Genomic DNA, 13,443 nt, shown 5'->3' with positions numbered 1-13,443 from the left:
GAAATAAGAGACTAACCTCCACTTCGCTACAACTTCCTTTCAAGGTAGTTGTAGAGAGCGAGAAGGTCTCCCTTGAGCCTCCTTTTCGCCAGATTAAACAACTCCAATTCCCTCAGCTGCTCTTCCTAACACTTGTGCGCTAGACCCTTCACCAGCTTCATTGCCTTTCATTGCCTTTCTCCAGCACCTCAAGGTCTTTCTTGTAGCGAGGGGACCGAAACTGAATACACTGCTTGGCGTGCGACCTCACCGGTGGCAAGTACAGGGGCAGGAGTACATATGTACTCCTGCAAACAGGCAAAGGAGTTCTCATAAAATAGAAACAATTCACCAAGCTTTTCCGAAATTCAGTAGAGGTTCTGGCCCCAGGGGTGCTGGTTATGTCATTCCATTTGAATTTCCTTTCCTAACACAGACAAAAACATTAAAGTCGCTTGAGGGTGAGTAGAAACAGAGGCAGTTAGTTGAAGGTGTACTACCAGGTTAATTCATAATTTCTATTTAAGAAAAAAAAAAAAAAAAGGGAGCATGTAACCACAGGGCTGAACCTGTGGGACCAGCTATACCGAGAGAAGCCAGGCTGGGAGCAACGTGAAAGCATGCAGTTTACTTGTGCAGCAATCTGCTCCTGGAAGCAGAAATAGCATTTATACTTACAAAGACAATCCTCCTAGTGATTTTGGAAAAAGTAAACATATACTTGGCAAAGCTATTCTAAAATACAAAAATACCCTCTATGAACAGTTGTAATTTGAGACAGGAAATTTTGGTCTTGCACTTGCATCAACAAATAGAAGCTTTAATTCCCTGCAGGAGGAAGGAAGACTGTTCCTGGTCCAAACAAATCTTCCTGGCCAGTCATGCCTTACTAGCTTGAGTGAGTCTAAAGCAATCTGATTTCCTTCTCCATACCCCTCTCAGACATGCAATCCAAGGGATGACTGTGGATAAGCACCTCAGAGGTGACTATCCTGCTACACAGCTTTATCCCTATCACAAATCTATGCCTCTTGGTAAGCAATTGTTTGGGTATTTATTATACAGAGTTGGTTACAAACACTACTGGTCAATGACCATCAGACGGTAAGTGGTTCTGTGCAATGTGTACTTTTCTATTTCATAGGAAGACAAAGGAGAGGATGGAGGAAGGTGGGGGGAAAGAAAAGGAAGGAAAAAAAAAAAAGAGAGAGAAAAAAAGATCTAGCAAAAATATCACTGAATGAAAAAGCACCATATCAGATCACATTCCCTGAAGCAATGACCACAAAAGATGAGAAATCAGAGTCCTGAACTGCGAGTGAAGAACTCGGATCTCAAAAGAAGAAGATAGCCTGTCTCACACCCTATCATTGTGTCTCCTGTGGTTTCCCAGCCTGATAATTGCACATACACCTGATTCTGCTGATGCATTTTGGGCTGTTAACCGGTTATAGAATATGATCAGCCTCTTCAGTGTGGCTACAAATCTTACCCTATAAAAGCAATTGTGTCAGCAGATTTTTTTCCCAGCACTAAGCTAACAAGACTTTTCCCAAATATAAAGATATTCCAATTCCTCCTCACCACCTCCACCATCAAAAGCAATTGGTTTGGCATTTGTTTGAACACATCCTCTGCTGCAGATCTGGTTATCTGCTACAATCACACTGCTTCTGAAGCCACTGCTGCACAGGGACAGTGAGAGCTTACACATACCTCTATATGGAAATTTCTATTTAACTCATCGTAAATCCTTTTCTGAATAGGGAACATTAATATATGTTTTCAAATCAAGACGAAATCCTTCCTATTTCAGTACCTATTTTCTGAGGTGGAGTCTTTACAGGAATTTCAAATAAATGTAATAAATTTTCATTTAGATACATACTTTCTGTTTAAGAAAGTTAAAAAAAAAAACCCAACAAAAAATGTTTGTTTGATAGCTGTGAATTTCAGCTGAACTGACAGCCTTGGAGTGCCTTGTTGCACGGGAACTTCAATCTGTATGCGATATGCAATCATTCAATCCGTTTGGTATAGGGTCAAACACACTCACGTGTCTGAAACAGCTTTACTGTTAAAAACATGGTTTTATGTTCGAAAGAAACAATGTTAATTGGCAGCCAAATCAAAGGTAAAAAAAAGAAAAAGGGGGGTGAGGGGGAAGAGAAGAAAGCTCTCTTGCTTGACAGAGAAGTGTTGGGATGTTGAGGATAAATTCATAGGAGTAAATTACCTCTATGTGGAGGAAGGTAATTTGTGCCATTCAACAGCACAGTGCAAACACATGTTAAGTTAGCCACTTTGGCATCTACTGCGCATAGGAGATAATCTCTAATGTGATATTTCAGTATTTTTTGTCATTTTGTCCTGGCAGAATGTTTGCTGACCTACAAGACCTGATGCTTCCACATACCCCCTACTAAAGAGTCATCACTGAAAGCTGCATTTGCCAGAAGTCAGCACAAGGCTGGTGTTCCTGGGACCCCTCCAGAAAAGTATGCTGCACGGGACAGTCATACTCAAAAATGAGAGATCAGAGCCTTGCACTGGCACAATAGTGTCACATTCACCTAACTTTGCCATCACAAAAATGCTTAAGCAGAAGCGAAGCCACAAACCTCTCCTGTCTCTCATCTTCTGCTCTAGTATGCAAGGTTAAAAAGGAGCTGAGGTGAGCAGAGACCATCCAAGGAACCACAGGCTATTTTGCACACCCTGGTGTATCACAGAAAGGTACTCAGCTGCATGTTTGGCAGTAGTCCCAGGGTTTTAACAGATGTGCAGCAGCACATGAAATTCAGATGGCCTAAGCTGTCAGTATCCCCAGACTTTTGCTTCAGTCAAACAATGAGTGCTGCCACTCACACAAAAAAGATCTCAAGCTTGCCTGTAAATGAAAACTTCTATAGTTTTCTGCCCTGGGTAGTAATATAAATCAACTCTGTCTTTAGATCAGGTGCTGTGCTTCTGGGGGCAACATTTGCCTAAAAGGTGGAATGGACAGCCAGCTGTCCAGCATCATCTGAATTTCAACCTACAACAGGCTCACAGGTAGAAACGACCCAGCAGTCACACATGTACATTTATGCAGGATCTGGTTCATATGTGTTCCCCATGCACATGTTCCTTTTTTATCTCATACTTCAGGACTGGATTCAAAGCTAAAATGTTGGTGGAAATCCCTTCTTCAGCTTCAGTGGACTTAAGATCAAATACTCTGGGTTTGTTTATCTATAGAAGCCTTTAAGTCATTCCAATGTCCTAAAGAAGATTGGGAATAATGGGGAATAAGGTTCTTACAGTTGAATTTATATCAGCTGAATGCTCTGGTACAGGTTGGTGACTTCCTACTCCCAGACGCACACGCCTTCTTTCTTACACACAAAGACACCTGCACAAAGTTTCATCTCCTACATATTGTGCACATTTGGGACATATGTTTGTCTTCTAGCACTGTTTCCTTCCTGGCTTGTCCAACAGCCTGTCTCTAGTGATCTTTTTTCCCTCATTTTATGTGAAACTCTTTTCATATTATTAATATAGTTCTTTCAATTCTCAATATAGAATTGAAAGTGGTGGATGAGTCTGTATGCTGTTTGACATCACATCAAAATACAGTTATATAGGTGTACACCAGCTCAGGATCTGCTGCAGATATTCTGTCAGTATAACAATAAAGATGACATTTTATAAATGATCAAACATCTTTTGTATGGTGCTGGAGTGCCTGGCTTAATAGTAGCCAAGACCGTGAAACTATAAAAGCAAAACTTGTAGGTAGGTACTGCTTGGCATATGCAATTTGCCAGAGAGAAATTTGAACAGCACATTTATATAAAAGGAATAAATATTTCAACACTCTCTAAAACTTTTATGAATCCCTTTATTTCTTTTCTGGCTTGCTTCAATCTCATACCTTAATTCTGCACAACTGTTTTTATTTCCTGTAACTGCAGGGGCACAGGAAAAAGATGAAGACTTAGATGATATCAGTACAAGGAAACTCAGCCTGCAAGTGACTGTGGAATCTTCTTCGTGTCATAAAATATGTAACCACAATCTGACATGAAAGTAGTGCCCATGTAGTATTTCACATGGACTAGCACCAAAACACATTCAGCTACAAAAGTTTCAACCTTCAGTTTAAGTTCTATTTGTTCCACTTCTGTTTGGATGATACTTATCACTGCAGAGGTTTGTTTATCATTAACAGAAGAAAACTCCTTGAAAACAGATGAGACAGCCGCTTTGGAATGATGTCATCAAGGGCAGTTGGTTTTGATTTATAGGTTTCAGTTTCCTGTCCACTGGTAGGGCTGCAAAAGGTTTCTTGCCTTAGTGACTATCCATGCAGACTAAGCTGTTGCAGGTCTGTACTTAAATGAATGATAGTCCATAGTGCCCAAGCATCGAAGTAGGTGGAGAAGCAGCACTTAAAAAAGCTGAGTAGATCTTTTAGATCTACATATAGATCTACATACAGACCACAGCAAGGATCTTCCTATGAAACCATGTGAATCAATGCTAAGATCCAAGTGTAGTGATGAGGCTCCTAAAAGTCCTGGAGCTATATCTCTGTTTAATGGGATCATGTGAATCAAAAGTCTTAAGACACTTTGCTCTTTCTTTCATTCTGCTCAGATGAATTTAGGAAGTCTTCCAAAGACGAGGTTTTACACTTACTATCTTATGACCCCTCTTCTGCAGCAAGCAGGAGCAGATGAGTACCTAAGCTAAATGGCGAGATGTACAAGTACAGCAGTGTCACATTATGGTGACTTGTGACACACCATGTTGAACTTATGGTAAAATGCTGTTAATCCCCTCAACTGTCCCCAGCAAAATCTCACCTGTCTCCACCAGTGCCTCAAGACAATTTTTACCATTTTGGAAATAAACCCACAGCTACCTGAGAAACAAATACCGGCCTTTTGTTTCCCCATTTGTGGACTTGTTTTTGCTTTGTGCTAGGGAGGTCTTTTTTCTTTACATTCACACTCTTCTGTAGTGATAGGTCTTACATCTGCAGCAGTACACCTATATAAATATGTGGCTGAAATGCCCCAAGACAACAACATTTATAAGCTGCTCCAAAGCCCATGTGACAAAGGCTGCAGACTATGTCTTAGAGGATCATCACCACATGTTATGAGTGCCGAAGAAGATACACATGCAAAAGCAGTTAAGGCAGCAGATGAGTTCTCTGTTCTCTGGAGCTATAAAGTCATAAGCCTCAAATAGGCGTATTAGCTGCACAATCTGCAGCACTTCCCTCAACAACTAGTTAACTTGCCTTAAAACCAAAAATGAACTCTTTAAGGAAAAGGTAGTACCATTCCTAAATAAAGCCCTGCAAAAGATCTGAAGCAGCTTTGTGCCTTCCAGCAGGGCTGGAGGTTTGTAGCATCTGACTGCCCTGCACCTCGCAAGCAGCAGCAAATAGCTCTGTGATGGGCTCAGCTCTGAGAAAGCTTCATCAGGTGAGCGAGATGGGCGAGCACATCCTTGAGCAGAAAGGCAAGAATAACTACTGATGGCTATGTATTTCACATTATATTTTAACTCATAAAACTTGTGCTGGACACTACAGCACTGACAGCATCAACAAAAAGCTCTGAGAAAATGTGTGTTAAGATGTAGTTACTTACTATAGGAGCAACCAAAGACCTCCACTCTCAGTCCTATTCGACCACCAGCATTCCACTTAAGAGGGATGAAGCGCAAGAAGCGGGCTTTCGTGGAGTGCAGCAATTTGTGGTGAACCACACTGTCAGCGTTGTTGTTCCCTGTGAAAACCTGAAAGGAAAGGGAGCCTTAGTGAGACATTTAGCACTGAGAGGTGAATGCAGCACTCTGAATGAGTCTCATAAACTACTCAAAATTATATAAATTGATTGTCAAGTTTTATTCTACGTGCCGTGTCACTTATGAAGGGAAAGGAGGGAAAAAGCAGCACAAAGAGCACCTCATAGGAGTGAGGAGTATAAAGGAAGTTACAAAAGCAGGTTGTAGATGGGGATGTTACAGATGCTATATAATTTCTCCAAACCCAAGATATTCCTATGCACCACAATACCCCACTGGCTTTTAACATACCCACAGTCCCTTCAATGCAGTGAACAACAGGGCCCAATTTAGCTTTTGGTGCATTTGGGGTATAGAAAAAGATGGCCACAAGGCACTGAGGTTGGCCAGAGCCTGTGAAGATAAACAGGAAAGCATACATCTAGATACGCCACAGAAAACTCAAGCAAGACACAGGAAGAGATGAAAGCCTGCGTCAGTACAGAGGAGAGTCAACATTTTGACTGTGTTTGCACCCAAGAGGCTTAAAGCTAGCAAACAATAATAATTTAATTTTTTCTTGCCTATTTGATTAATTGCCTGCAACTTGCAAGCCAAAATTAATGGCCCTACGCAGAATTAACAAGAGGAAACTCTCTTATGGATGAAGAATGACTGCAGGATTTCAAAGACAAACCTTACGACAAGCATTCAAGCTCTGATCCTGCCTGAAGCTTTTCCAATTCATCTTTACACCCTTACTCTGAAATATCAGGCTAGAAATCCCATACACTTGCTGCAATCTTCAGAACATTTGAGTAACTCAGCTAGGATTTAAATTTGAAGCTAACAGTTTTACAAAACATGAAAACCAAGACAGAACTCACAAAAAATAGTGTCACAGAATGGCCGTATTTGTAAAAGCAGTCCTTCACTTTATAAGTATAAAATTTGATCACAATAAGTTGAACCAGTTTTAAATGCTTCTGCAGTTCGAAAGCTGGCATCATTCACCTATGCAATATAACTGCAAGCACAAATTAGAATAATCCCAGTAAAGTAGACCTACAATTCGTTCCCGATAGCCAAAGGATGAGTTAGAGAGGTTTGGGGTTTCATCTTCTGAAGAAGATGAAAAGGACTGAAGAAAAAAGGACTAATTAGCCACTGTTTAAATTTTTACTCAAATTCAAGCATTCCACCTTTTCCTACATGTTGTTTAAAATGGTGTAAAACTTCAAAATTACTAAATTTGCTTTACTAAACCCAGCATGCTACTGTTTTATTGAAACTATATTCAATAAAAAATATCCTTGAACATTTCTAAGGCACAATACCCTCAATCCATATTATGCTTACTTCCTTTCACCTGAAAAACTCTAACCTGGGAAAATTCCCTTCTATGCAGTAAGCCTTACTTTCCATTCAGTCATGAATGTAAAAGACAGCATACATCTTAATTTCTAAAGCATGCGCTGCAGGTGGATTTCACTGCTGGTATTGCTTGCGTCTGAAAATGAAGTGTCACTGAAATGATCTCTCACAACCTCAGCTACCTCTGTGAACTGAATAATCACCCTTCAAAACATGTGATGTGTAAAATTATTTTTATTAGGAGCTTATTAGGCTGAAAAGGGTATACAATTTGGCTATCCCAACTGTCCCCAAAGGTTTGCTTATCCTGAATTTGTTGTTCGGAACACTGTATGCACAAGACCTTGTTTTCTACAAGTATTACATGATTGTTAACTAACCTGTCTCAAATTTAGCTATATTATATATTTTTTTTTGGATGAGGATTCTTGTGGATCTTAGTGCAAAGTTAACCACTTACAGCAGTTCAGCAGCTTTTCCCATCACATATGTTTTGAGGAAGGCCATAAGTAGCACTTTAAGATGTCCTGGGCTTACTTATACTGCTTTCCAGATAGGAGCCAAATTCAAATACCAGCAGAGTATTTCACAGTTTTTTTCCTGTAACATTTCAAGTGAAAAATCTTGTTCTTCTCAATAATGAAACTGTCAGCAGAGAGTAAGTCTCACGGTCAGAGCTGTGGCAGTGCTCGCAATTTTATTAAGACACTCGAGAATACATAAGATGGATAAAGGGAAGTGTTGTTTCCTGTTTCCTTAGAAAGCTCATTCTCTTGGAATTCTGTGATTATGTAAAAATATCACCTTTTGTATGATAAAAAAGAAAGGAGAACGAAAGAAGAAAAAGAACAGGCAGGGAACAAAGCTTTTCAGTCTTCCCAATTGTGAAGAAAAGCTTCAAACGCAGTGACTAGAATACAAGCGAAAGGTGAAAATTAAGAGACAAAAAGTACACCTTAATGCAACAAGGCTGTGAAACAAAGGTCTGTGTCGTTTTTTTCTCATAATCCTCTCGCACACAAGACTGTCAATACTGCACAATGCATCACAGGCCCACAAGGTAGTAATTTTTTGGTTTATATAAAAAAGAAAACAAGCTGGGAGAAAGACCAAGTTGAAAAGCACAACACCTCTAGAAATATTTCTTTGCAATTACAAAGTAATGGGAACTATGTGATTTGTGAATACAAATGTGTGCTATACAGCCCACGCAATCCTGCTTGGAAAGCAGGTAGGAACGCAGCCCGCACTTGCACACAGTGGCATGCTGTGATCAGCAGGTCCTCATGGCTGCTGGAAAACCAGAGGCAGTACACAACTAACTGTTGGTAATGGCAGTCCTAACATCTCTCTTGCAGGGCAAACCTATAAAGACATTTTTTTGCAAAGCTTGTGCAAACCGCACACCAAAGCACAATGCACAGGAGCGTCACCGCTGCTCGTGCACTCAGACACAATCCTCTGCCTCCAGGCAGATGGTGTGTACAGCACACTTCAGGGACTACCTGAGCAGTCAAAGGAGCTTTGTGGTTTTGCCAGGTAAAATGGAGACAGCTGTACCCCACCGTCCACAAGCAGACCCAGATGCCCACCCACAGGCATCTGTGCTAGATAGTTCCCTTCAAGACACCTCAAGGGAGAGCCAGAATTACTTGCGTCCAGCCTCCAAATCACCTGATGACAAATCTGATATACGACAATGTAAAAACATCCTTCCCACATTGAAATAGTCAAGTCGATAAAAATAAACCCTTCAAAATTCCAATAGATCCCTTACAGCAATGTTTCTCAAGCTTCTCTAATAACCAAAGAGCCAACAAAACGTTCAGGGGAAAAAATCAACAGGCAATGCTGTACCCATCGATATGTGCCTACGAGATGGTTTTGCATGCATCTGGCACATTGCTGCTTGCTGCTAACTGCAGGGCGTCACTGTGTATGCCTTTAGGACTGCTTTGATTTTCACTTCCAACTCCCACTGCTATACAGATCACCTTCTGATGCTTTATTGACCACCTGTGGGCTGTAGACCATTGACTGGATAACACCAATTGCCACAGATGGTCAGTTGAAAACTTACATCCACAGCTGATACAGAAATAATCCATCCATTAAAGAAGATGAAACAAGGATGCAATACCAGATTTCACAGCCCTGGAGGTTCAAATATTGATTAACAGTAAACTTATCAGTGAGAATGGCAGAAATACTTTCTCTTGAAAAACAGCCTCCATTACAACTTGTTGTTGATAGGGATTACTTCACAGGAACCAAACGACAAACTAGTGAAGAAAACAAAGCACCCGCATGCCATTTCCTATGCAACCCAGTTGTTCTGGGAGGGAGCATAACACTGAGATCTGTGGTTTCTTACAAACGCTGTAAACAGACTGATGATTTACCTGGGAAATTCTGCTTCTGGCATTCTATGGGGCTTATAAATCAAAAAGCTCCATTAGCACCAAATATTGCCACCAGCTTCTTGAAGGCAAAAGCTTTTCCCTAGTGCTAGCAGCTGTAAGGTTAACGGGCAGGGCTACCTCAGACCAAGCTTGTTTCATGATGCCTGGCTGCATGGTGCTTCACTGTGACACAGACCATGGCACCACAGTAATATTTTATGAGACTTTTTTTATGCGGCAGCACAGGCGGTCCCACTGGCACAAAGAGGTGAGGTAAGAACAGCTGCAGTGGTTCGGAGCAGGGTCTGACCAGCTCTTCGGCAGCGGCTGTGGCACACAGGGAAGAGTAAGAATGAAAAGAAGGATACAAAATACTTTTCCCAGACCCACCTGGTTCATGGGTCATACTGAAGTGGAACAAAATAGAATTCTAGTTTAGAAGAAGAAGAAAGCTTTCAAAAGAAGTTTAAAACTCAGAACCACCATCACTACCTGGAATTTGGATGTATGACTCCCTCAGGAGTCATACAACCATTCAAATGATTGGGCTGTTTATACAACTCTTCCATTCAGAGGGATCCCAAAATCTGTTCAAGGGCAGTTCAGGAAAATGTCACGCAGCTGTGGTAAAATATGACAGTTGTTTAATAACCCTGTAGATACACATTTGTTTCTCTACCTCATGTATTAATTCAGATCTAGATCATACCTATGAGATCTAATGTGCTGAAATTTAGATGGCCCTTTAGCCAAACTCTTAGACTCCACCTTTAGACCTGCAAGTGGAAATTGGGTGCAAGGAAAAAGGAAAGTGCCTGCTCATGAGAGCCTAATCAATTCAAAAGACGGCATCAGACATGGGACTTGATCTCCGTCTCCCCTGCGCATACACTCTGCCACCAAATGGCAACTTATTTACAGAGCTGCAGAAGTGGTTCCCATAATGACTCTGCTGAATATATTTTGCTCTCCCACTTTGTTAGGCAGGTAATGAGATAGGTTCAAAATGTGTATGCAAGCAGCAACATAGGAACAATCAGCTCTGAACAGTGAGCAGGCAGACCTGAGGTTAACTACCTTCTAGGGGAGATATTTTAAGACATATTGAATACTCTCATTTCTGCCAAAGTCATTCTGATGAACTCCGCTGAGGAAAAAAAACCCATCAGATTATGAACGTGCAGAGGGCACATAACACAGATGTTAGCAATTTACAACATTTCAACCTTCACTGAAAGAAATACAAGCACAGAAAAGAGCACCTTCAAATCTCACACATGCCATTGTTGTATGCTGTCTCCAATGCCTAAAGAAATAAGGGCAGGAGCACACTTAATTCAAGCTATCCAGCAGCTTAGTGAAGGAACCAAAGTGAAACAAAAAGCAGCTAAGCCTGTCATAAATCCCAAAACTGCAGTACTTAAACAGTGTCATTCTCCCTTTTAGACTTAGTTCCTTGGATGAGGAAGATCATGAGCTAGGAGTTAGCACTGTGATACAGAACATGCTTCCTGGTGTACGCCTCCCAGGACCTCCTCAAATACTTGAGTGTACATGCACTTTAGAGAAAACATGAATTCCTGAGAAAGAAACAACATGAAAATCTGAAACAGGAAGTAGAAAGTACTGCCTAGCTTTTCATATTTTCTAAGTTGTAATAAACTCTGACTCAAGGATAGCTTTTATCTTTTCCAGAGGTAACAGGATTTCAGTTCTGCTCAAGTCCGTATTACCTGGGATGGAACTCACTGGACCTATTGAGCGTGGGTATTAATTCCAGGTTTTGGGGATGCCAGTGACTGAAACCAAGTTATGGTAGGAGTCCTGCATCTCTGCTTGTATTTGTGGAAAAAGGCTGAATGCTACCATAATAAGGACACAATACAACTACAAACACACCATATGGAAACTCAGCAGCCTGTTGATTTTAATGGGATGCTAGAGGTTTTTCTTCACAGAATAATTACATCACATCGGTGCCTGCTAGCAACACCTTGGGCCTGGACAGATTTGTGGTGACTTCTGATAACAGTAGAAATTTAAAAAAACATGTTGTTTCTACCGCGAAATGAAAGCAACTGTCAGTTCAGGCAATTCTAGTAATACTCCCCCTTCACCTCAGCCCAGCCCTTAGAAAAAGAGATTACTCAAAGATGTTGGGGGGTCGAGGTGGCAGGAGGGAATGCGAAATCAAAAAAAGACAACTTCAAAGTCTAAATGTTCTTTTTACATTTTGCCCTTTCTACACGCTGTGCATCTCAACAGTGAAACATGCTGCTTTGCTTATGTAATGGAAAAAAAGTCCTGCCCGACACATCAAGCCAGAACTGGTAATATCTTGTCATGAAGAAACACAGTGAAATGGCTTTGCTGTCATATTAATTGCCCCATGTCCAGACTGGGAGCTGTTAAAAGCTCCACCTCATTTGGAGGGTGAGTTAAGAGCAACTCTCCAGCACAGAGGTTCATGGCAGGACCTGGCCTCTGGGAGTTACCCTCTTATGGCATGTGGCCTTAAAAATCGTTTTGCTATTTAAGGGGGTCAGACCATGGGGAGAAGGAATGGATAACAGGGAGAACTGCACAGCTCCTGAAAGAGCTGCAGTTTGGACTTTTGTTTTCACCTACTGCACAGCCACCTTTGGCACATGGACGGCAAACCTATGAATTGTGTTTTCTGACCTCTGTTTCTCAAGAGGCAAGTTGAATTTTATTTCATTTTTCAATCTCTAAAAATGAAATACATTTTTTACTTCAAGAACAAGAAACCTGCATGCTTTAGACTCAATGGGAGCCTTTTCCACTGATTCAAGCAGGTTTCAATCTGAGCCAATGAGGAAACGTCTGCAAGCCTGGTCCAGGAACTGGAAGCTGGAGGGCAGGATGTGTCCTCGTAGCACACCACTTGACTCCAAGCATGTCTTCCTGCTTCATGTCTGTCCTCCCTGTTAATGCACCGTGATCTTCATAACAAAAAGAAACGAATCAGTTCTGGTTAACAGTCTTCTGAGATGAGCTACCTGTTTCCAGGCTCATGTTTTCCCTTCCAGGTTGAAGACTATGACTCTAGATAGGCTTTAGACTATCCTACCTTCAGGAAGAGAAGCCTCCATTCTGCTTACGTTGCTTTCCTAACAGCAGCCACATTTTACTCTTTGAAACACCCATCCTTGAATAGAACCTCAAAAACAATATCCCCTGGCCAGTGTCAGAGCTGCTATTAGAGAGGAGCAGGGGGGGAAAAAAAAATACAAAAGGCATTTTTTAAAAGTATCCTCCCATAACATATTATCTGAGGATGAGACAGCTTCCCCCCCGTCTTCCCTGTCTCCTCCTCATTCCTCCATCTCCAATGGAAAAAAAAAAAAAATGTACTGGTCTACAAAGAGGTAGTTTAACTTCCCAGTACAGTAAGAATTAAAATGAATGGCTGCAGTATGGGTTATCAAGCAGCAGCCCTACTGGGAAATATGCACTGCATTTGATACTTACTGAGGGGCCGACTGCTGTGCTTTAGCAACGCAACATCCACCTGGGCTCCCGAGCATTAGTTAGTCACCTCTGAGCTAATGGCATTTTCTGTCTGTAGCAGGGTGGTCCAGGGGAGAGAAGATGCAATAACGTGGCAGAGTTCATACTACTTCATCACTTCCTTGAATAATCTGCTCAAATGGGAAGGTTGCCTCTAATCTACCCACTTACACAAATGCATACCCTTCTTTGGTTAGTTACTTTCCAAATACAGGAACAAATACTGTTAACAACATCAGTAGCCTCAGATAGATGACTGCCCAACATAAGCCACATTTGTATTAAGGATGTTGCTTATTATCAATCCAGAAAACATCAGTTCAGTTTTGGTGACACTGAAAACCATGAAGCTTCTTGAGTCCCTTCAAGA

At 41.3% G+C, this 13,443-nt stretch overlaps 1 protein-coding gene across 2 annotated transcripts in view; it reads right to left on the bottom strand.

Annotated features, from left to right (window-relative positions):
- Positions 1-13,443, bottom strand: part of CNTNAP5 (contactin associated protein family member 5) — a 311,837-nt gene that overhangs the window by 165,679 nt on the left and 132,715 nt on the right. For both annotated transcript variants that reach the window (XM_030487762.1, XM_030487761.1), the window contains one exon: positions 5,631-5,778. In XM_030487762.1, coding sequence (XP_030343622.1) covers positions 5,631-5,778 — 148 coding nt within the window. The remainder of the gene's footprint in view (positions 1-5,630; positions 5,779-13,443) is intronic.

The sequence above is a fragment of the Strigops habroptila genome, chromosome 5, assembly GCF_004027225.2.
Source record: "Strigops habroptila isolate Jane chromosome 5, bStrHab1.2.pri, whole genome shotgun sequence".
Taxonomy (NCBI): domain Eukaryota; kingdom Metazoa; phylum Chordata; class Aves; order Psittaciformes; family Psittacidae; genus Strigops; species Strigops habroptila.
The sequence above is the reverse complement of the archived record's forward strand: the minus strand, read 5'-3'. Positions and strand labels throughout refer to the sequence as shown.